Genomic DNA, 26,109 nt, shown 5'->3' on the forward strand with positions numbered 1-26,109 from the left:
CCAGCACATAGGAAGAGCATCCGAGAGCGAAGCCCTCAGGTACGAAACACATCCAACACGCTCATTACTGAAACTTCAAAAGGAAACGATCATTTCTCATAAAAGCCTGGGATGGCCAACAACCACCCAATATTTAACTACCAAGCCAAATTATCACCAAATAAATCTGTATAAACTAAACACACAACTATTAACAGAGTCAAAGGCAAAAGCACACAACATTGGTTCACACTGATGAAAAATTTGATGGGGTTTGTTCCCTGCTGAGGTCTCATATGCCACCTTTAGGTTTCACTGCTAGCATGATGCTCCTACAAAAGTCTGAAAAGGTAGAAACATCTCCAGACTTTTTAATGAATTAATACACTTCAGAAATAAGAAAATCTATACAAGACAACAAAGAAAGTCCATAGTAAGAAAAGGGGAAGGAGCAAGGTCTGCTTGTTCCTGCAACAAGAAGGAAGAAAGGGCAACTGGATCAAAACCCTTTTTTATACTACTGCTCTGAACATCTACTGCTGTTTGAAATGACTGGAAGAGGGGAAGAAGATATGAACGTGCAGCACTGCTTCTCAAGAGACATCCGTGAGTGAGCGACTTGGTGCTCAAGGACTGACTGTTCCCTGCCAGTCAGCAGTACATTGTTTCCCGTTACAGGTAGCCCTGGCTTCAACTGAACACAAAATTTGGTGGTTTTCTTAAGAAAATCAAAACCAAAAGTGACTCCTACGTCACTATGGGCCTAATAAGCAAAACAACAAAGCCTCAGAAAACAAATTTTATCACCCATGCCTTTTTCACTGGTTAAAGACATGACAGTGCAAGGACAAACACTATACAAGCCAAAATGAACAACCTATGTAGTAGTACTTAGTGGCAAATTAGACTCACCACGAACATCACCCTTTAAACTACTACTATGCAAGACAATTAGTGGCTTCTTCAGGCACCATGAAGAACTAAGTCAAGAAAAACACCCACAAAGAGCTTTTAACATCTGGACTTAAAGCTGTAAAACCTCAGAACATTACTTAGAGGTCACACGTTCTTATGAGAACATTAGCATTTTGGAGGAAAAGAGGTATGATTGTAAAGATGACTGTACATATGCTGACTCCTGATTTTCACTGATGAGGTATACAACAAGCTGGCACCCAGAAGGTAAGTCAAAACACACAGCAAAGCTACAGGCAAGCACGTAAGTGAACTGAAGCTGTATTGCAGAAGCTACTCAAAATGACATCTAAACCACAGAAGCTAAATTGCTAGCACCTCTTCTACTTAAAAGTCTCAGTTCCAGCTCATTTGAAATCACCTTTTGCTCTTCCTAAAGACAATTTCTGTATTGCTAATTTTTCATTAGCTTACATCACTCCCCTCTCCAAATTTAAACATGTAGCAACAGAAGGAGCTAGTAAAATTTTAAGTCTTCTCTTGTCAAAATACATTTTTATCTGATTTCTTCTATAGCACTTTGGGATGTACAGGGCAACACTAAATTTTTCAGAGATGCATCTATTCATCATCATGGCCCGACTCATACAATTTGATGCACAAAAGGATTTGATCTACATGGTAAATGGTTTTCAGACTTCTACTGTGGAAGAGTCTGCACAGTTTGATCTGAAACTGGACTAACAAAAAAGAGAAATTACACTATTCAATGGCCATGAATTTTAGAACTGATTCCCTGATACTTATCGAGGCTGTTTTTAAATAGTGAGACTTTCTCACGTACATATATATATATATAGTGTCAGTGTTGTGTTTTGAGAAACATAAAGACTATTCTGTCAGTATGAGACCACAAATTCTAAAAGCAGAATTTTATGAGGGACTGCTTGAATTTAGCAAGCTGAAGCTATCATAATCATTACGACAGTTTTACAATGAAGATGAAGTTTATTTGCCACTAACATTAGCAGGACAAATTTATTTATAACAAATGCTTTAAAATGTACTGATAAAAATGCCTATTGATACTGTCAGAGCTGCTTGCAATTTGACAGATCAAATCTTATTTTCATTCTTAAACCCTACGAAGGAATGGTATCACCAACTTGCATTCTGTAGTGAGCAAATTGATTAATCCCCCTCTATAGAAATCTCAACTCTTGATTACACCTATCAGACATTAAGCAGCATTATTCTAGAGTGACAACACTTGACAAATTCCCAAACCATTTTTCTCAGCCTTTGTGGCCCTGCTAGCTTGTATTAACCCTGATGAAAAATTAATTTTCCTTATCTTCTGCTAAACCCCAAAATCCAAATCCGCCAAACTGGCAACTCTTTCTGTAAAGGTATTATGAAAACCTCTAAAAGATTAATTGCATGTCTTCAGGTGACATTAAATTAATTTCTGTACTCGTGACAGACATTTGATACTCCGTACTGAGAGGACAGATAACATTGTCAGGATACACAGAAGGACAGTGGTGCAGTGTCCCAGGGCAGCCTCTTATGAATTCTCCTTTCGATAAGGCCATACTTCACTGTCATCGGCACTGTTAGTGATCTTGCAGCCCACAGACCTCACTGCACAGGTTTCTATTAACGACGACAATGCTGTGTCTATCCATGTAATCTTTATAAAGCTAATTCAAAATCACCCAATAGTAAAGGGATGCGCATGTCGGATAAAGCACTTAAAGGAAATAAACTCTGGTTGATTTGTGTAAAAATAATACAGAGAAGCAAAATGTTTTCATCTTTTCGTAGATGCACTGTAACTCAAATTCTCTGTAGCATGATGAAGGCTTAAATCTTGCAGGGAAATCTCAATCCAAAAATGGCTTGTAATTGATTTCCTTTAAGAAAGGAGAAGCCCCTCATCTGTTACATGCGTAAGTCAGTATTTCTAGAAATGAGAACCTCTACAGTATCACAGTAGTTAAGAGAGGGGCGGGGGGAAACATCCTTTAGGTTATTAAATTCATATTCACTTCAAGGACAAAAGAAATTACTATTCATCAGCTATATAGGCTTTCAAGTGTAAACTTGTATTTTACTGATACTGCGAGTGACTACTGTAAAAAAGACAGACATCTACACAGACAACTGGGATCCCCAGGTAACAAAAAAAAACACAAACAAAAAAAAACAGTAAAGCAAAAACCATGCAGAGCAAGAAAGACTGTCATCTAATATACATGAGTATTTTCTCACTACAGTTATCAGAAATGTATATTAAAGGCAAACCTCTAATAATTAGCTATTTCTCTTCAAGTGGTGCTCCAAATGCTTTAACACTTTGATACGGCCAGTTGACAGACTGGGGACTTGGGAATACGAAGCCTAATCACTTGCCAAATATCCCACAACCAAGTGACATGACCAAGCACTGTTTCTGACCAGCTGAAGATCCGTTTTCAATCTGTCAAATTCCAATGAGGAAACACCTGGAGACCTTTCTTTAAAGGCCTAAGACCTTTAAAAGTATTTTTTTTTTTAAATTCAAGAACAGCAGTACTTAAAAACCCTCCTGCTCTCCAGCCAGGCTAGAATACACTGCTCTATCAACAGACAACTCATCATTAACAACTGGTTTAAGACATACTAATGGTCTAGTTTTGACTCAAGAGTACACACAGAAATAAGCTACATCAGACTACACAAGTGGTAGTACAGCCAAAGCATTCCCCATTCACACCAGAAAAAAGACACTTCTGGTGCTGGCCAGTGAATTATGGGTTATTTTTCCCACCCTAAAACTTTTGCATGGGGCAAACTTACATCAAACAAGAGCACCCAGACTAAGCAATAAATAAATAAAATGCAGAAACAGTTCCCTTCCTGTGATAAAAAGACACTGCCAAGCTGCTTCACCAAGCCATGATGTGATGACTATCTTCTCTTCTGTGCCTAATGGTGTATGAAGAGTCAGAACAAGAAGAAAATGTCTTGTAAAAAAAGCAGCTAATTCCATTTAATCCCATGTACTAACAGAATTCTCACCTTAAGTATCTCCTCATCCGCCTGAGAGGAAAACTAAGGCACAGAGAAGCACTGGCCAAAGAGATGTTAGAGAACCCTAGCCATACCTGTGCTACACTGAAGTTTCACCAGTGACAGAAACACAATTGATCAGACATTGAATCACAACTACATGTTCTTCTAGTACAATCACCCACCAGTTCACTATGAAAAATATACAAATTCTGTGTCAAAGCTACAGCAAAATCAAGGTTCTGGCCAGGTATGTATAATACTCTCAGAAGTACCTTAATTTTTACGTTGCTGCCTGCAAAATACACAATGTAGATGTCAATAAACATGTTTTTGAGCAAAGTCTCCTGGTTCCCTTTTCAGTCGCCAGTCTCTGGGATAATTTTTTGTACAGAGAATTCTAGTGAAGACTGGACATGCAGAGAAATCACCACGAGAAAAGGCTCCTGTTGGAAAATATCAGCAATTCAAAACTTCTGACAGCCCAAAGCTCCCGAAGGAGTACTTCTCAGCCAGACACCACCTTATGGCACAGAAAGCCAGTACTGGATATCAGAAACCAGTACAACTGGAGCTTCCCTTCTTGTGTCATGTCTAGTTTTTCTAGTTTGAGTTCCTCGAAGCTTAAAACTAATGGCAAATTGCATCCCTCTGGTGTGTCGCCCTAAGCTCCTTGTAGCCTCAACATGGACGACCCACATTACCTCCCTCCCCAACCACTTACAGTGTCAGGATTCTCCCGACTCAGAGCCACATCTCTGGACTAAAGGTCCATTCCAAGTGGTCAAACCTGAAATACCATTTAACAAAGCCATTGTGACTTCTCAAAACATTAAATTTAGATTGGACAAATCTGCACGTTCTCCCCCTCCCCCCAATTAAGAGATTGCATTCAATTAGTTTTCAGCTGAAAACTAGCTCTTTCTCTTTGTAATGTACTTTAACAGTGTTACAGTTGCCTTTAGTCACTTCCTATCAGGAAACTAGATGTTCCATAACACCAACATCGTATCAATATGAATTTTGCACTATAACACGATGGCAGAAAAACTCTCCTTTGAGACTTCACAAGAGCGACAAGCAATACCAAACACCTTGCTTTCAGGGTGTTCAGGAGGCAGCAGCACTCTTCATCAACATACAATTTAAAAGTCTCCTGAGGAAAAGAAGAAACCTGTACTGCAGCCTGCAACAGAAAATACTTTATTGCACTTTAGTTCCAAGATATCCACAGCAAATCTAAATTCAGTTTAGTTCGATATCTCTTCTCCCTTTTGAGGATTTTATTACAAATCCATAAGAGCAACTATCTGCATCCGGTTTGGCTGTCAGTCCCTCTAGTTGCTAAGTGTGTCCACACATGCCCTTGTATTTAATTTTCCCAGAAACCAAATATGCCCCCAACAGTACAGCGTAGCCCACCTCACTACCCTCAAGCCATGAAATACTGTCTCTATAGTGACCATCCTCACTGGAGGTCTGAAAGGACAGGGTTTATTGCTCATTTTCAAATGTTTCATGAAAATACTATGCCTTTTTCATAACTGGAATACCACAGGGCTCCCTGACTTCCTTTTTTAATCTGTTTTTTCTTTTTTTTTTTTTGAGATGGAATTAAAAAAATTAATGTCCATTTGTGAAATATTTCCAGAATTAAATCTTGCAGGCTGTGGCAGGCAGAGTCCTTTTTCAACAGCATTCACATTAGTTCTGCTTCAAAGGTCTTGCCCATTTTGACAGTCTCTAAATGACAAACACGATACCTGGGCATTCAGATATCATGGTTTCTGCAGCTCCTTCAGTCTGCCGCTGATACAATACGGATGTTATCCATACCTCCTTCAAATAGTGGGATACGAATAAACCACAATGCCATTCTCCTGCTTCTTAAAAACTAGTAGTATGGTAGGCAGTGAGAGTTCCTGTGTTGCTTCTCACAGCTGGTAGTGCTGCCGAGTTGGTTGAAGGGCTCCCTCAAGAACTTGTCATGCAAATGTCAAAAACCAGTGTTTGTAATTCCTGACATATTTAGATGAAAGGCGCTATAGAGCTTTCAAGTCAAATATTTTAATTGCACTTGAAACATACACATGCAAGCAGAAACAAGTACAAACGTTATGCAGAGTTGGTTAATAAGGTTACATTATAAAACAATAATCATCTCAATCAGTATCTTTTTCCATATTTAGAACTCCATATTAGTTTCTTACACTTCTCGGTTACTCTAAATATGAATAAAGTTGTCTACCTCCCATTCAAATTCTCTTTTTCTTTTTACAATCCAAGGACATTTTCTGTGACAGGCTTTTCAAACAAAGAAATTGCCAAATCTTTCTTCAAGGTTTTCACATGAAGCACGATCTCAGGTTTCCAGGAATTATGACCACTAATAAGATACTGCTTCTAATCCAACAGGTAACACTGAGATTTTTTTTGTATTTTTATATATATGTATTTATGAAAAAAGCTCATTGTGCAGCTTTCCACAGAGACAAAGATCGGTGTGTTCTTGGTGCAGCATAAGAACCAGCATTTTCAGGCCTTTGGGACAGACACACATCTCTCTGAGCATGGCAGGCCATTTTCTGGCTAGAGAGAAATCACCCAACAACAATATAAGATGACTGAACGATACAGAGGTTTTAAGATACTACCATTTCCCACAGAGCCTCTAACTAAATGAAAAAAACATGTTCAGCACATATTTCATAGGATCTTAAGATATTTAAGGTTGTAGCTGGTACAAACCTGTTCTTCCAGGACTAAAGACACTTCTAATATATTGACTTAAGGAATTCAGCTGCACTTGGTACTGGAACTATTTACCAACAGACTGACCACAGAGAGCCTGAAGGAGACCACCACAAACCACGAAGATGTTAGCAAATATGCACTATCAAGGGGGAGTGAAGGATGAGAGTGCTCAGAAACAGTTAAGAGATCTTTAAAGAGAGAGAGAGCCACAAAGAGGGATAGCGTTTTTTTTCCCATCTCTCTTGAAGTATAACACAATTAGTCATAGGTTCAAAATTGCAGAAAGAAAATGTGGTTTGGTCACTAAGAAAATTCTCCTAAATGTACAGGTTAGACACTGGAATAGATGACCAAAGAAATCTCCAGTAAGGAGATCTCAGAAAAAGGTTGGTCAAATCTGTCAGGAATGCTACTGAATTCATTCCCCCTGCACAACAGAACATATTATTTCCATGGTCCTTTCACTCCTATTTTCTATAATTTTATGATCACGTGCTTAAGTGATTTATTAGGGTGTTTCTTCCCAACAAACAACATTCTACAACCTCACTGAGTCTATTCTTATGCATATCTTTGGTATTGACTTCAGGCTACTCACCATGCCAGACAAATCCCAGACGTTTTCTTAGGAAAATATACTAGTATGGGTACTCAGCAAGTATGCTGAACTCCTACACCTGGAAAGGATTGCTCTGAAGACACGCCACACAAAACAAAGCAGACCAGATCCATCAAAAGACCTTTGGGCCTCCATGAAAAAAAAAAAAAAACCAACAAAAAAACCCAAACAACCCAACCTCAAAATTCATCTGCTAAACACTAAGGACTGCCTCATTTTCCAGGAACATAACATTTAAAGGAGTTAATTAAAATTGAAAACCATTCACTGTACTGCCATTTCTGCATAAATTACAGGAGTATTAGAAAGGGATGGGCATATCAGTACTGGGGGGAAGGGAATTTGTTTTAAAAAGCATCAGACAAAATCTAATGATGGTACCTAACATATGTCACCTTGACATGCAGACTTAAGTTTGACATACAGGAAATGCCGAATTATTTTCTACTTCCCTTTTAAATATAAGAAGCCGTAAATTAAGGCATCTTATGCATCAGATAAAGTGGACAAATTAAAATATTTCTTGGAATTTAATGAGCAATACTTACAATTTCATAAAAATACTTAAAAAGCAAAATCCTCTCGAGAGAATATTGTGAAAACAGATGAAAGGCCATTTTACCTTAAGTAACAAGGGATACTTCTACCTGGAGGTCAGAGATCCTCAGTAGTACTGCAGTGACCAGCAATACAAATAAACATAGTTAGAAGCTTAGACTGGGAAAGATATTGCCCTGAATAGAAGAAACCTTTCTTTTCTGATAGTATTTGTACACCATAAACCTCACCAATACACCAAGTACATCTTCTTAACTGTTAAACAAAAAACATCAGCAGCACAGCAACACCATTTAATCCTGTTCTACAGATGGTCCTACTAAATCTAGAACAGTCCTCACTACCAGCTCCTGTTTTAGGTCTATTTGCTCTAGATAGAGTTAGTATGGATTTGCTCTAGACAGAGTTAGTGTGGGTCTGGCCTCAATCAGCATCTTCAACTGACAGCTGTACCATGGCTGCCATGCTGAAAGAGAAGGGACTTTCCAAGTCTGTACCAACATGAATCAAGAGCTTCGAAAAGGAACGTGCATTGTGTCTAATCGCAAGCCATCTCACTCCTACATGGGTATTCAAAACCCCTCTGCACAAAAGAGGGTACAAGTGATGAAACAGAGAGCAATGACAGGGCTGCTTAACTGCAGGATCAAGTCAGTGCATATAGATAAGAGACACCAGCCACCCCTTTGGCCAAAGGCAGGGAATTAGAGGAAGTACAATTGCATGCTAAGGAGAATGGCTCGGGAAAATGAGATTTAGCTTTTGCTTTATGTTTAGGGTTGAGGCAAAAGTTGTGATAATAAATAAAGCACGTGTCAGGACTAAACACTAGAAGTGGAAACTAAATGTGATCTTTATAGTATTCGGAGTCCAAGCGGCTTTTAATTCTTCTTTAAAATCCTGTCAAAACAGATAAGATTGGCCCTCCTGCTGCTCAATTTTTTCTTCTTCCTTGTGTGGTTAAAGAAACAAAGCATAGATTCAGCTTATCACTAACTGATTAAAAATTAATCAACTATCTTGATCAGTGTTAAACAGCTAATTGCAATGCTTGCTTTTATTCCTCCACAGTTGGAAGGAAAACTTAAAACGTCCTGGCAATATGAAAAAAGTAACAAAGGCTACATGTAAAGAACCTGCTTTACCTTGCTAAAACCTCGGTATCTGAAAGTTAAGAAGGACAGGGCAAATCTGCTTCTGTATACAATGAAAGAGGGGTTGCACATGCATTTAATAAAGCTAATTGCTCTTGCTTACCATGAGACTTATCTGAAACAAATAATTTATGGTTTTCTGAAATAGAGCATTATGATGAAAACTATTTCATTGTGAATGCTACTGTAGGCACTGATAACCATTTGTTACGAAGAGCTGTGTACAGTGGTGACTGGCATTGTTTTGTTTCACCACATAATAAAAGAAGTTGTGCATGACTGCTTTATTCAATTATTCATGAATAACAAACCTGTCATACCTTTTGCAGGCCACTGGGAATCCTGCAGACATATTTATATATAAATATTTTCAGCCCAACAGAATCAATTTCTTTCAAGTTCTTGTACTTTATTCTTCTGTACTTAAGTTACCATGTCTAGAGGAATTAGACATCCTCAAGTCAGGTTGTCAGCTCTATGTACTCACTAAGGCCCTTTATGTTAATATTTTGAAAGACTACATGGTCATTATGCAGTTCACAATTTTAAGTGTATTTACGTTTTATGAGCTGTAGAAAAACATTTTTAAAAAGTAGTTAAGACGCTGGCATTTCTACTTCTTCCCCATTTCTACAGACCAAAGCCTAGCCTCCAAGGTCTGGTTCAGTCCCTGTTAACACACTGTTCACTTCACTACAGATCAGAGCAGTTCTGCAAATTTCCCTGATTAATGCTCTGAATAATTTAAGAAGCATTCTTCCAAAAAAACACCTCCAGTGTACCACAGCATTAAACCACATCACATCTTTCTTTCCGCCTCTGCATAAAGCAGAGGACAGATTTTCCCCATACAACATGTCTCCTCATCTCAGTTTCTTCAGAGCCCTAATAAATTAACTTGTCTTTTCATTAAGACAGAAGAAATTTGGTCAAGATACTTTTTAACCAAAGCCCCAGATCTTAAATATGCACACTGCCATCAAGACCAGCATTGTCAGTCCTCCACAACACCGGTGCTCAAGGGACACTCTGCAGATAATAGACCCCTCATCAAAAGATAAGGAAATCTCATTTAGATGCAGAAGTGAAATGGTAACGTTTTAAACCCAGCCTCTAACAGAAAACATCCCCCTTCAATATACTGCTTAAATTAGTTTCACAACATGCTTCCCGAGAACATAAAAACAATCTTCCCTTGAGTACAGAAACCACACTAACACCAGCATCTGCACACAACTAAATTAGGTGGCTTCAACTACCAAATAAGCAGAGCCTAGTTTTTTAACCGAACCTTAAAAACAGCCATCCAAATCCTTTTCTCTGATCAATTATCAGACCTATTAACCTTAAACAAAAGGAGCTCAGTTGAGGAGTCTTTCAGACTCAAGTTACAACTTAAAAAAAAAAGGAGTATTATTTCAGTGTGATTTTAGTGATAACTGCCTGGCAGTAAAGTGTTACAGGAAACATTAATTTCTGCATAACTGCTAATAACTTATAGTTCTGAAAATATAAAATATGGACTATTAGGTCTGCTAAACCTGCTACTTCCCTCGTCAGCTTAGGCCCACTTTTTATTTTGGGATTACACAGAATGAAACACACAAAACCAAACCATAACAACACACACACACAAGATGAGCCTTGGAAACTTACCCCTCCTGACAACTTAATCACCCTGACTTTGCTGCCGACATGGGGCCCATCTCCACTACCACTGTTTGTCCGCTGCATGACAGTCCTTTTCACGCCAGGTTTCGGTTCCTGGGGCCTTGCTTGTACTGAAGCCACTCGAGCAGTCTGTGTCGTGGGCAGCGATGCTGCAGCAGGTTTTGGCTGTAATACTTTCTGCATTGCCTGAGGCTGACTCAGAGGTATTGTTCTAGTCTGCCTCAGCTGCTTCACCGGCTTCACCTGCTGTCCTTGATACTGCATATTCGCCCCGACCTGTGGATAATCGGTAGGTTTGGGATGGATATTTGGAACTACCATATCTTGCTTTTTAACAAGGAGTCTGTTTTTCACATTTTGCCTGGTGTGTAAGCCAGAGTGGGGTATGTAAGGACCACCATTGGTGGGGAACTCGGAAGAGTCGTCCTCCTGCTGCATGTAGGACTGTTGCGTAGAAGGTTGCTGCTGCTGCTGCTGTGCAAGTCTTTCAAGCAATTCTCTCTTCCTAGCACCAGCCTGCTGCTGCCGTCTCAGCTCCTTTTGTTTCAGAATTTCTTCTCTTAGACGCTTCTGCTCTTCTATCTTCAAACGGTACAATCTAGTTTCTTCATCTTCATCTGGATACTACAAAGGAAAATACAAATGAATTTATAAAATTCTCAACAAATGCCCAGCTTGGTAAAACAACATTAAACTGTTGTTTAAGATGTCGTAAAGCTATAACTCTCTGAAGAGCTTTTTAAATTATCCCTGACACCAAACTAAGGCTATTAGTGGAGTGTATCTGCTGGTAAGGTTTATTTGCTATTCATTACAGACAAACAGCTCAAATCTGGTTTAGGACTTAGATATACTACTTCCTAGACAGAAAAAAAAAAAAAGAGCTACAATACCGTTTGAGAAATCTTATCAGAATACTAAAAAAATTGAAGTTTTACAAATTGGAACTCATTCAGAAGTTTCTAAAACCAATTAAACTATTAATATAATTCAAGATATCAAAATATATTTCAAATGGAAAGTAACAATACAGAGGCAACCCACTGTCACACAGGTTTTATCTTGCTCTTTTCTGACAAAGTAACAAAAGGTAGGGTGCTAAATGACCTGAAAGGCCCTGATTAGAACTATTGATTTTTCTCACAGAATTTTCAGTCTGATCTCAAACTCATTTGTCACACAATAATTGGTTATAATGAACAGCACAAGTCAATCTGTCTGACCTTGAACTCGTGCACTCTCTTCAGAATCAAAATGTTGCCAAACGCAGTTTTGGAATATTAATGGTATATGGAGAATGCCTTTAATATTCCAGCCCTGAGCCCTTCTGAAAGTATTACACACCATCAAATAACCTTTCTAAAGATTCTTCAACTTTGGCACAATGGGTTCTTACGAAAAGCTGTATAAATATGGACAAGAGTCAAGGAAATGCAGATTCTCATCATCCTGGAAAAGAAACCACATTGCTCTTGCGATACAACCACATGCATTTTTCAGAATTACAAAGCATACTTTTTCATTATATTATTTTTACTTTTCAACCATTTGAAATATTAAGTTAGAGACTTGTGGAAACTGCTTAGAAACGTTAATAAGCACAACAACCTATTCAAGATACATTATTCACCCCTAACAAAAATGGGTTCTCAAAGTAACAATACTTTGCATGTTTGTAAATTACAGCATAAAGAATGCCAAGATATGTCTCAAAACTGTGAATCCATGAACCCAGTGCCTTGCAGTAACTGGGTGCAAACTCTTGTCAACACAAATGCCATTTTTTGCACATATACAATACGAATATGCAACAATAGATGAGTAGGGTTTTTTTTAATTCAAGTGCTTTTGTTCCTGGTACATCCCAGAATCTTCCTCAACCCAAGGAAAAAAAAAGAAAAACAAAACAGAACAGATCCAGCCATAAAGTTGGTTCACAGATAAAAAAGCCCAGTAGAGTCATACTTGTACTCGTAGAATCCAGATGCACAAATCCTGAATGCTTGTTTCCTCCTGCTTCTTCCCTGAGCATCTACTGATAGAAATTATTCCCACAGTGACTAAGAAATAGGTGCATGTCTCACACTAGAAGTCCAGTTTAAACAATGGCTAAAATAAGACTTCAACAAAACTGCACTTTTTTTTTAATTTTTATTTTTATTTAAATATGGGCTATAGTTCTGGAATGAGGTCTAACACTGTCCTTTTTAGGAGAATGGATCATATAGCAAAAGGTTCTGATCTTCCTCTATACTGTTCAGACTACAACGGTGGTAATTAATGACTACTCACTATAACAACTAGATTACAGGTCTTTGTTGAGAGACTGTAACAGGAATGTACTTCTACAAACTGAAACAGAGAGTGGGAGAAAACTCATCTATTCTATCTTATATTGAAAACTGGAGATGCTGAATTGTAGTAAAAAAAAAAAGGCCCTTACAAAATACAGTAAAAGGACAAGACCCTTAAACGTAGTTTGCATAGAATGACAAAATAGAGATAAGCTCCAGACAGAAGGAGGATGAGCTGTTATGAGGATCCTGATGCAATGAATAACATTTTCAGTCACTTTCAGAGACTGTAAATATCTCAGTTACTGAAACTGTCCAAACAGAAAACCTCTTCCACTTAATGAATTAGTTTATTCACTTGCTTTGCTTTAAATCAGAATATTCTACATTTTATCTAAACGGGTTTGATGGATGTCAGTGACCCAGTATCAAATTCACCTTTGGAGGTAGCACTGCTGTTCAATTGAGGGTGTCCATACCAGCAAGAATCTGCATGAGACCAGCTCTTCTATCAGCTGTCCTTTATCATCAGGGACCTATCTGCTCATATTATCATCTAACCAGCTCTGAAGGCCTTGGAAGTTGTAGATCCCGATCTAGTAAGTACAAAACACTAACTCAAAGGCTACATATAGCAGCACAGAGATGTGCACTTCATGGCACTCTTAAATGAGTCTTGCCAGCAAACAAGGAATGAACATCCTGAGGGACTCTGACCAATATGTCCGTGCAGTATGGACAGATACACCAATTTCAACTATGCTAGCATTAAACACAGAAGACAACTGACAAACTATATTACCAACACATACGACGTTAGATGAATGCTTAGTAGAATCTTCAGGCAACTTGGCCTCAAATATAATCTGAAATTTTCCTTTCAGGAACTCAACTCAATTCTTAGGAAATCAGTATGGATGCTATTCAGTCAATTCCTTCTTAAAGGGTAGGCTTTGAAATCAAGGTCCAAGAGCTCTGAGGTTATATGACAACTGCAGATCAGCCCATTAACAGGCTATAGGTAGACCTAAATCCTTCATCTTCGTAAGCAAGTTGCTACTACTGCTAAGTTCTCAGTAAAACACCCTTGCAGCTAGAGTAAAACCAAACAATAGAGCAAACAAAGACCCTGTGATCATTACCAAAATATTTGAATTCCGAGTCAGGTTTAATTGGAATTAGTTGTGCAATGACCCAACTGTACAGATTCAGAATGGCGAAACTCTTCACTAAGCTGAAAACAAGGTCAGTTAAATCCTCTGCTGCTTAGCTTTAAGAGCACCTTATATATTCTACACTATACTATAGTATGACTGTGTATATATATGTATATATATGACCTATAGCATATATAAATGACCTACACTACGTACTGAGGAGCTTCATCATACTGAACAGGCAAGACAGTACATCAGGTCAAGATGGAAACAGTGCACAATGCCTATTGCTAATCATTTTCATCCCAATAGTTTAATAAGGCCAGTACAGATTTCTCCAACAAGCAGTAGTACTGCCAAAAATAAAACCAAACCAAACCAAAAAAAAAGACAGCAACTAGGAGAAAGTAGACATCCTTCACGCATGTCATAAAGTTCATAGCTCTGTTTGTAAGTTTTCTGCCAAAAGCAACATTATCTGTAGGTGAAAAAGCAGAAGAACTTGAAGCAGCCTTTTCTTAGATAAACTCTTGACATTTCACCTTTTTCTGTAGAAAACTCCACAACATGAAGAAACGGTCTGTTCTGTATGGCTCCTCCTTTTACAGGGGGCTACAGAATACAAGGCCAGAGATGCAAAGCAGTTGCCTTGGTTTTCTGGAGGGTTATTTTGTTGGGGTTTAGGGGGACAGTGGTTTGTTTTGTTTGGTGGTTGTTGTTTAGATTTGTTGGGTTTGTTTTTTTGGGGGGGGTTTGGGTTTGGTTTTTTTTTAAAGTGGAGATTTTGAGCACAACATATTACATTGTAGTTTGAAGGGAAGACCAAGCCTTAGCTATAGGTTTTCTTCTGCCTTAAGGTCCAAAGAGCTTTTGACAGAAAGTGCCAAAAGAAAGTGTTACAGGCTGCTTGTCCGAGTCTAACTAAAGAGCAGCACTAAGAGAAGCAGCAGTCCTACATCATTCTCCAGGAGAACTCAGAATGGCACTGTTGATTGAGGAAAAAGACACCAAAGACATGCTCTAAAACAAGGGTTTAAGTTTTCTACTGTAATTTAAGTCCTAATATCAGTAGCTTGCTTCTCATACAGTGAATTACAAAAAACAAACCCACACCTTTTTAGAGGTCTGCAGGCTTTATTATTATTAGTTAATAGAATTAAATGGAGAGTCATAAGAACCAGATACTGTAAGTGTTCTGCTATCAAGGAACAAAAAAGGCATCATGCAACCAGGCTCACTTGTGTCCCTCAGTAGAATGGACGCAAGGACAGAGAAATCAAAACGGTTTGATCTATGGCATATACACAAATCTATTCAAGCAGGTTTATCTTTATTTTTTCAGTTGTAACATTAGAAGCAAAAGAGGCTAGAATCATTTGTCCAAAAGTTTATAACAAGTCTTCATGAAAGGTAAGGCCAGATCCAAATTATACCATTTGGCTGCTTGTGTTCAAAACCACAAAGTATCTTAAATAAAGGCACCTACACACACATCACATGCTTCACACTACTGATGCCATCAGCTCCTGAACCCTGGGAAGGTGTGAGTCACCCTACAAAACACAGGTGTGGGGCATCTTGGACAAACAGAGAATTAAGAACAAGGTTACAAGTTACTTTGAGAAGCACACTGCCCTCTTGCAATCTTCCAACTGGAAAAAGATTGCGATAAGGAGAATTTTCTAAGCACAAGACAGAAGGCACCATTATCAAAATTTGGAAATCAAACCTACTTATACTGGAGAAAACTCAAATTTAGACATGTACAATTTTCCAGGTAATTTCCAAAAATATGAGAAGGATTTAGATAAATTTGCTCCAATAGCAATGTAGCAACTATTTTCCACATTGCAAGTTTTTTTAAAAAAAAGACAGCAACATAAAACCCAACTTTACCATTTTACCTCTGTTAGGGCTTAGATTGCAATCTGCCTGTGTAGTGACAACCTCCGCAAGATACTATATGCACACTTCACATGCAAAGATTTGGATCTCCTTAAAAAGTTTCAAAGCACTTTCTTTCCTAAAGAGAACATCTAATTTGAAAGTTTATCTTGGCAAGTAAATAAATACATAAATATTTAATCCGTGATCAGTTTGAAATCCGAAGTCCACTGTAGATTCGTAAGAACTACTTAACACAGAAGTTGTAGAGATGTGAAGTTCTTCTGTAAGTCATTAAAAAACAGGTCACTGGATAGAAGAGAGAAATTCAATGGCCACAAAATGCAACAGAACTTTGCTGCACAAGTTCCTGAGTAACCTGACCTGACTTTGAAGGCAGCCCTACTTTGACAAGGAATTTGGAGTAGATAACATCCTGGGGTCCCGTACAGCCAAAATTCATCTGATTCTGTGATTTCTAGCACCACCAAGACAAATCTGTGTTTTATTTTGGTATTCAAAATTTACTGCATTTTTAAGAATGGATTGTGAAGGTTTCTTTCAGTACATCAGGGACATTATCTGCAATAAGTAGTAGTACCAGTACACCTATCATTATACAGCACTCTACTGATTTCTCTCCTGTTCTGAGCTCCAATATCCATTTCTTCTAAGGAGATTCACATCACCGTCCTACATTCTGCCTCTTTTTTAAACTCAAAAATGCTTAATATTGCCTTAAGTCCTCTTATCCTAAACTGACCTCAGCATGAGCAGAATTAGGCCCGCAGTCATCACCCATACTTTCCAGTTTCATTGACAAAATGATTTTTCAGACGGAGGATACGCAAATTTAAAGCTTGAAGAGTCACAGCTATTCTAAATGGACAAAGGCATTTAAAGTCGGTATTTTGCAGCCTCACAGGAACAGGAATACAAGCATATCCTTAGTAAAGCAGAAATACAGTTTTTAATCTTCTAGTCACTCAGGTTGCAAACCTTTCAAATACCTATTTTGAAGGTGAGCAAAACCTTTAATAGCCAATATTGCTGGTTTTTTGGTGCTTCCTGAATGACAGGGCATTCATAAATATGGCCACTGACTCTTTGGGAAGAAGGACGCACAGAAAAGTCTTAATAATTTTCCAGTTGAAGACACTTGCAAAATAACCTGCCCAATTCAGTTACGAGCAATACAGCTAGAAAAGATGACAGCACTTAACTCTTTCTCATCTTCACAGGAAGCAAAAGAACAGGACGAAGTTAGCTAATTACAAGAAAAACGCACACAAAAGACTGGGAAAACATTACAATTTGCCTAAGGAATGAAATGTAACAGCTTACGTTACAATAACAGTGAAGAATATGATTAAATGCTTGGAAATTATTACTAGTGCAGCAACGCTGTTTGTAGAAGTGACAATAGGTGGCTATCAGTGAACAAGACTACCGCACCAGCACAGGTGAAAAGGGACAACTGCTACTACACCATTGTTCGCAGCACAAGGCTCTATTTCAAGTTCGCTTTGAAACAAGAAGGGTTCTGCACACACACACATTCACACACTCTTCTAGTACTTGCTAAGCGTATCTACAAAGGCTTTGTTGTTTACTGTTATGGTTAATAATAGGAAACACTAGGAGACATCATTTTTTCCAAGGCAACTTCTTTTTTATCCTGTTTTGCAAAAAAACTTACATGAAACAGGTATCAAATTGTTTTCAAAGATAGCTTTGACATAGAAATAAAAAGAAAGCTTTACTTGTAAAACCAAGAATTCACGTAAGGTAAGTTAGTTTTGTAACTACAGGTTTCTTAGGATATGTGTAAAACTTAAAATGGAGAGAACAAGATGACTGCTTTGTTTCGTTTTTTGTGGGTTTTTAATTCATTTGATTAAGAGAAGTGAAAAATATTCATTCATTTTTCTAAACACTGACAGAGATACTTTGGAACTAATGCCTTAATTTTCATATACTAAACTCTGAAAGAACTTTAAGATCTTTTAGATGGGGAGGCCTGTAGCTGATTTGCTTTAAAACTTACCTTACTAATGTCCTGAGAGAGAGAGGCTTCTCGAAGAGGCATTGCATTTTCTATGACTCAGATTATTCCAAGGGACTGAATTGAGGGGAAGGGGATTACTTAGGTAATTTTTTCAAAAAAAAAAATCAAAATTAAAAGCTGAAATAAGGATTTTTTTTTTTTTTATTACCATTGAAAAGCAAGTGCACAGGAGGTCAAACACTGCTAGCTATGGGTTTCTTTTGTGCCTCATTTGTGAAAATTAGTTATGACCATCCCTAATTCAAGAACAAGATGAAAAGCTAATCATGAGCAGCTTAAAGGGAAGACAGTATTATTACAATTCAAGCTTTCAACAATTGTTGAAGAAAACCTGGTCCTTGAGACAAGATTCATGGTCAACTAATCTATAAAGATTTACAGTTCTGCTCAGAATAACCTGACACTTAGAAATTATACAGGGTGCATTTAGCCATCGTGCTCCTCTGGCACCTCCTGATTAACAGCACCATCAATGCAATCCTACCTGCCCTCTCAAACTAGCAGTGCTCACGGAGAGTCTCCTCTAGCTTCCAGGATGATCAGTGTAGGGAAACGCTCATCTGTTCACACTGCATGATCCAGTGAAGCCCAAAACACTGGCATGTCATTTTCTGATTATGCAGAGTACTAGCAGGGCAAACAGCATCGTTTTCTCCAAAATGAAAAACTTGGGAGCATCTCCTGTTTTCCCTCACATCAAAAGGTTTCATAAAAGAGAGGTTTTCTTCTTCAAGAGCAAGAAGCTCTATGGACGATGCGGCTGCAACCTCCTGCGTGAGTGCTCCAAACCCTAGAGGAGACTGGGCAGCCTAACAGAAGACAGCATGAGGAAGATAGCTCTCTCAAATAGCCTTTTTTGAGCCATAAAGCATCATAGAAAATGGAAGAAAAAAGGTTTGCTGACTTAGAAAGAAGTGATTACCTGAAAAAAAGTCCAATCATAATCCTGGAAGACAAAAATGGGCACGATAAAAATGGGCACAATGGGTATTTCGGAGGCCTGTATCATTGATGACCTTTACACAGTCTCTGTCTTTTCGTAGTAGAAATGACGACTCCTCCTGCAAAACAGACTCACCATAGCCCTGCCAGACTTCCAGACTTCTTTTTTTATCAATGGAGACTGGTTTTGCTACCACAGTAAAGAGGAAAGTGCAACTCAGAAGGGGGGGCCTCTAAGTGGCACCAAAATATTGGGTGAATAATACATTAAGTGTGTTTGCAGTTCACAAGTCAGACTAGGAAAGATGGGAGTTTTTTTGGTTTGGTGGTGGTTTTTTTTTTAAAAAAAATCCTTACCTCTGGTTCAGATTTTGCTTCTGATTTTGCTTGGCCCACTGGTGTGATTGCTTTAGCTTTCATCTCAGGCCTTCCCTGTGAGTTTCCAACACCAGCTACAGACTTGGTGGCAGACATTGTGGTGGTAATGGGTTTGACCTGAGCAGCTGGGGTAGAAGTTCGCCTGTTGTTGTTCATTTCCAGAGCGTGTGATGGTGCTATCGGCAACTCACGCAAGTTACTGTTTCTCGGAGCAGTTGACTGTAGCTGCTGATTTGGACGCTTGACAATATTTTGTGATGGTGTATTCTGAAAAGCAGAAAGGAAAAAACACGTAGACTTCCACTACAAACTAAAGTGTTTCCTGTTTCACATTTTCATCATTTAGTTAAGTTTGGGAAAATAAGCTTTTCAAAGATGCACAATATTTTCAATGTGAGAAGAAAAATCATAGAAAGGAGAACATTTTAACAATGGTTTAATTTTTCTTCAATTAAAAGCAAAATTGAATCTCACTTGTTTAACATCTTTCTCAGAAACTGGCTTCACTGTGTGATTTATTTTCCTAATCAAAGCAATTATTCTGAACTTCAGTCACATTGTCTTGAGCACTGCTCCAGACTGTTGTGCTACCCCAACGTACTGAGCAACAGAATATGCTGCACTGGAGCAAACTCACAAGACATGAGTGGCACTATCTGAACCAGAATACTTATTAGCAGTGGTACAGAGAGACCTTCAAACTGAAAGACAGTGTCAGAGAACTGGGCTCACACACAATCACAGGCTACCAGCAATTATAAAATCTTACTAAGCAAACCTATCCTCCAAAAACCCTTTATTGCAGTTCTTGGGCAACTGTGTCATCTCTTATTTGACTCAGATCAAGAAAAACGCTGAAGACTGGTGGAGAAAAGAAAAGGGGAAAGATACATGTGCTGTTTCTGGATGTACGTTATAAAATTATCAAGGCAGAAAAGGAGCAAGAAATGGTGACAGAGCAGGATGGAATAAATGGGACTGAAAAACCACGCTAGTGAGTTTGGAAACCTGTGCTTACATGCCTGTTACATCAGTATTGCCTTGCGTAGTTCTGCATGGGTATGTGGTACTTACATGTCTCGGCTTCATCGGACCCTGTCGTGGCTGACACTGCATCCTGTTGTTATTTGGCTGCTGCTGCGTAGTCTGCATATGAGGCCTGAACTGTGGCTGGTTCATGGGCATCAAGGGTTGTGGTGGCCCTTGAAGATGATGATGATGTTGCTGCTGCTGCTGCTGGTGATGGTGTTGTGGCTGCTGCTGGTGATGGTGCTGCTGAGGCTGAGGTTGTGGCTGAGGCTGTAATGGAGGATGCAAGGGACCCTTCACACGAAAAGAAAAATTATTTGGTTTTAGTATCAAGGTAATAAACTCCTGAAAAGTAGCTCCAGCCTCCCAAGTCCTCAAAACAGCTGTAAGCAGCTATGGAGCACGCTAAGCCAAAAATATACTGAGTAAAAAACAGACTAACAGAAGCTGTGCAAGGTAGCTCTACACTTAAACCTGTGTAAGTCAACAGCTTGAAGTGGAAAAAGGCAAGTCCAAGGGTTCCTGCCCTCTGTCCCCTTTTCTAGTGACTTTTAAACTGCTTGGGTTTTGGTTTTGTTTTGTTTTTTTTTTTTTTCTTCCCCCCCACCCCCAACAGCACCGGACTTCAGAATTTCCCCACATTCAAAACACAGCCACCATGACAACATCCCGCACAAAGCCCACCGACCATGCAGGGCCCTCCACACCCCCAAAACACTTACCCACTTCAAGCTGTGATTCACCTTCCTCCCGGTTTGTGGGGAACCCTCCGGCTCCCCGCCGGGCTCCGCAGCCGAACGGCAGGGGGCGCTCCCGCCCCGCCGCTCACCGCCCCGCCGGGCCGGGCCCGGGCCGCCCTCCCTCCCTCTGCGGAGCTAAAGCAACTTAACGAGCCAGGGCTGGGCTGCAGGCTGGCTATGAGAAATGTATGAGCACTGGCAACCGGGGAGAAAATTAATCACTTTTTCAGGCACAGTCTGCCTCGTACCCATAATCTCAATTCCCCTTTAGTTACGTTAGTCCTATAAGCGACATGGTGGCACGGAGGCACTTGACACATCTCTTGTGGGCCCCGTCCCACTGCAGACCCGTACCTGCATGGTGGGCTGGGTGTGCGCGGCGAGGAAAGGCTGTCCCGGAGCCTGCAGGAACTGCTGCCTCGGAGGGATGAACGGCCGCGGGTTCGCAGAACCTGGCTGGTTGAAGTGGAGAATCCCCACAGGACCTTGAGGCTGCATGTTCGGCCGTACCGGCCGCTCTCTGGGAAACACCGGCTGTTGTCCTTGCTGGTTAAACGCTGGCCCGGGCTGGCTGAACGGCATCGGACTTTGCGTAGGGACGGGATGCGCACTGTTAAGAAGCTGAGGAGGTGGCGGTGGTGGGGGGCTTCGCTGCTCAAACAAGTGATGACTTGGAAACCTTGGATCTGTAGGGGATAAAGTGATTAAATCATAGAATCATAGAATGGTTTAGGTTGGAAGGGACCTTAAAGATCATTTAGTTCCAACCCCCCTGCCACAGGCAGGGACACCTTCCACTAATACCAGGTTGCTCCAAGCCCCATCCAACCTGGCCTTGAACACTGGCAGGGAGGGGGCAGCCACAGCTGCTCTGGGCAACCTGTTCCAGTCTCTCACCACCCTCCCTGGGACACAAATGACAACCTCCCTGGGACATAAACACACTTTCAAAACATAAAGCTCTATTTTGATTTGGAAAAGTAACCTGAAATGTGTAGAAAGCAAAATTGTATGGGATGTTTTAATTTTAAGAACTACCCTCAAGGTTATGTTTCTCTTGCTTCTGTCACTTGAGTATAAAAGGAATTGATGCTTGAAAGACCAGCACAACTGGTACTTCACTGGAATTAGCAATACCTTTTAGAAATTCTACTTTAATGAAATCAATGAAGGATTCCAGGGATTATAGTTAAAACCACACAAGAACTCAAAACGATGATACCATTTGCTGACCAGATATTTAGCAAATTTTTACATACTGTGTGTAAAATGTCTATAACAGACATATACATTGTATATATGCATATTATGCATATCTGGTATATACACATATCTCTATATATATACATACACATGCACTTAGTATCTATTTTGTTTCCTATGGTGTAGCGTTTTAGCTAAACTTAACAGATTTCTTACAGTACATACATAGTCCAGGCAGCTTAAAGAGTCACTAGTGGAAACCAAAGTGTATGGAGAGTGCTAGTTATCTAAAATGTAATAAATTACAACTTTATTGCAACAAATAGTTTGGATTGGAAGGGGCCTTAAAGATCATCTAGTTCCAATCCGCTGCCATGGGCAGGGACACCTTCCACTAGATCAGGTTGCTCAAAGCCCCATCCAACCTGGTCTTGAACAGGTTGAATGCCAGGGAGGGGCATCCACAGCTTCTCTGGGCAACCTGTTCCAGTCTCTTACCGCCCTCACAGTAAAGAATTTCTTCCTAAGATCTAATCTAAATCTACGCTCTTTCAGTTTAAAACCATTACCCCATGTCCTATCCCTACACATCCTTGTAAAGTCCCTCTCCAGCTTTCCTGTAGGCCCCCTTCAGGTACTGGAAGGAAGATTAATATCACTTAGATATTAATTTTACTTTGTATATTTATAAATATCCAGATTGATGGTAGTTACAGATGAAGACATAAAATTACATCACAAAAGTAAAAAGATACCAGGCCACTGGAATTTCTGGCATGTACTAGTCCGGCTACATGAAACAAGACCTTCCAGCCTTCAGGTTCTTCCACACACTTCATGTTATATGATACACACTGACACTGCACAGCCACTTTACAAAAAGTGGATTTTGCATGTTGATAGAAATGAAAATGCTTACCTGCTATGAAGAAAGGATCTCTTTCCTGGGGAGGTGGAGGAGGGAGTGGTGGTGGCGGTGGTGGTGGCCCTCTCCACTGGTCCTGGATTGGCAGCCTTGGAGCTTGGGAAAAGTTGGTAGGAACTGGCCCAGGAGTATGCTGCTGAAAGTCTGGAGGGCCCTATTAAATAAGGCAGAACTAAGATTAAGACTACCATCCAGTCAGACTACTATCTAGTGCGTGCTATAACTTTTTTCTCTTAAAAATACAATTGCTTTATGAATTACCTCCTATCATCTGCACAAATTGGCAGCCCTTACTGAGTCATTCTTTTGCAATGGAAGATATATTAAATCCGAGTACAGTATCTTGAAATGAATTCACAACGTTTTAATAATCACTAGCACCACAGGAATGCCATTTCTTCTCAAGCTTATTGAAATCCATGCAATTATTGACCTTCTTTCTCATTAATCCAAAAAAATCTGAATGTCTAGAAGATATTCCTGACATTTATCATCTTAAACCATGCTATTCTTCGGCATCAATTTCGTACAATGTAAGCTACAGAAATGAAGCAGCTTTACTTAAAAAAAAAGCGGAGAGGGTGAGGGGTGTGAATGACAATTTATGGCATCCAGAAAATTAAAGAAATCATCTTTTAAAAGAAGTAACAGGAGAGTAACACTTGTGTCTATTCACAACTTAGCATCTGAAGCATTATAAGAAAGAGTGCAAAATTATCTTTCCTCCAGTAAGTGAGCCTTTATATACTGCAGAAAGCAGGATGTTAATCCAAAAGCAGAACTTTGCAGAAGCCACACTTAGTTAATTCACACTATTATAATTTTTTCTTTTATATCAAAAGCTGACAAAGTACGTTGGCAACCTCTGATAACTGGAATCAGCTATGCCTCACATAAACCATTATATTCACAAACATTTCTTTATTATGAGCAAATCAAGTAATAAAAATAATCTAAGAACATCCTTGTTTTCCTCTTCATACAGATTCTGAAATTAGTGGTGTCATCTGTTCTGTCTACATCTGGTGCTCACCTTAAAGCTTAAAACTTGCCATTGCAGAAAACAAGCTTTTCAAGACAGATTTCAGACCAAACACTCCCTGCTATACTGAAACATGGTCTTCAGCAAAGGACCAAACCACTAAGTTGCAGTGGCATTTCATTTATCTATTGAGCTGCCCTCACCAACAGCATGCGCAGTCTCACCCCATCCTATCTGTATTACAAAAATATTAGCATTTTAGCAAATTAATTTATCACAGCAAAACCAGGTATTTGCCCTGGAAACTGAAGTCTACTTGCGACCGAAGCAGCACAAGACAAAGCTGCTTCACACTCTTCTACCAGCAGGCTACAACTGGGACTGGCAAGGCCCAAACAAGTAGATGAGAGGCACTGAAGAAGGATCACAGCCGTTATTCAGTCTGTGGCCTTCTTGAAACCCATAAATGGGGATATATCAGATACTAAGACTTCCCATTTGGAAGCGAGACTGTGGCTATTTATTTTATGCCATGATACAGCCATCAACTGTAAACACTTTATCATTCCTAGAGATGAAAGGGTCTATATCCCGTTGCCAGTGCTCCTAGTCAGCCAGTCTCCTGTGGCTATTTCATTTAGTGGAAAGACATTATACTACACTGAAGCATGACAGTCCTCATAACATACATACTGTTTGTAGGAAGAGCTGCTACACTTCTGCAAGTGAACAGTTACCAACACAAAATATTTTTGCCATCTCAGAAGAGACGAACGCCTTTGGATTTCACAGGCCATCTGCAAACAGCAGCAGCTGGAGGAAGAAGGAACTATTTGGGATGGAGAAAGTGACATTTATTTGTCCCATCAAAATCTGTTCAGGTTTAGCTGAACAAGGCTGTTCAACTGCACTGCCCTTCCCTCGCGTTGAGCAGGACAGCGCTGGCTGCCTGCCAAAAGAGCAATTGAACACAAACCTTGAGGATCCTGACCCTTCGCTCCCGAGACACACCTCTACCATCACCGCACATAGCAGCTGCCAGAGGTACTTTCAAACTAAGGTTAAACACATGCCCTCACCTTGGAAGCCTTGGGGATAAAAGCCTATTTCTCAAAGCACTGCTCTTACAGCCATCCTAGTGAACATGCAGCGTTTCCACAAGCCGCACAGCCTCAAGGGAGGCACCCAGCAAACCAACTGATATTTAGCTATTTAGTTATTAGTTTATCACTGGATAATGCGTAAGGTCACTGCAACAGAGGCAGGGGAGAAACCAGTTCATCAGGGCAGTTTCATACAAGATGGTTTTTCTCTTGCATCTTATTTACAGCACGTAGTCACATGAGCATATTGTACCTGGGGAGAGAAAGCCGTCTTGACAGACAATGTGCTTTTTTCTATTTTTGGAGAGCTTGACTTGGAAGTTCTGAAATTCTCCCTATATTTTTCTCTAGACACAATATATGCATACATATATCTCAGTCATTTCTAAAATAGCCAGTGAAAAACAAATTATGTGGAAACTTACTGAAACCTGAGCTAATAAAGCGTACGTATCACATATTTGCCACCTGAGCTGAAGAACTGGCAGCAGTAATGATCCGTCTGGGCTTGTTTCCAAGCACCAAATGGCACTGCAGTGAGCATAGTCTCTGCCTGCTTCTTCCAAACTCGACATATTCTGCCCTGGTCAAGGTAACAGATCCTTATCGGTCTCTTCCCTCACTCCCAAACTTCAGTTTTAGTGCTAGGCTACAAAATAAGCAGGCACCTCCGCTTCTATGACCAAATTTGTAACCCAGT

At 39.7% G+C, this 26,109-nt stretch overlaps 1 protein-coding gene across 3 annotated transcripts in view; it reads right to left on the reverse strand.

Annotated features, from left to right (window-relative positions):
- Positions 1 to 26,109, reverse strand: part of RBM33 (RNA binding motif protein 33) — a 106,363-nt gene that overhangs the window by 20,405 nt on the left and 59,849 nt on the right. For all 3 annotated transcript variants that reach the window (XM_068404558.1, XM_068404557.1, XM_068404559.1), the window contains exons 11-15: positions 23,319 to 23,478; positions 21,551 to 21,882; positions 20,502 to 20,750; positions 19,407 to 19,694; positions 10,690 to 11,328 (exon numbers count right to left, since the gene is read on the reverse strand). In XM_068404558.1, coding sequence (XP_068260659.1) covers positions 10,690 to 11,328; positions 19,407 to 19,694; positions 20,502 to 20,750; positions 21,551 to 21,882; positions 23,319 to 23,478 — 1,668 coding nt within the window. The remainder of the gene's footprint in view (positions 1 to 10,689; positions 11,329 to 19,406; positions 19,695 to 20,501; positions 20,751 to 21,550; positions 21,883 to 23,318; positions 23,479 to 26,109) is intronic.

Source organism: Nyctibius grandis, chromosome 7 (assembly GCF_013368605.1).
Source record: "Nyctibius grandis isolate bNycGra1 chromosome 7, bNycGra1.pri, whole genome shotgun sequence".
Classification (NCBI taxonomy): Eukaryota; Metazoa; Chordata; class Aves; order Nyctibiiformes; family Nyctibiidae; genus Nyctibius; species Nyctibius grandis.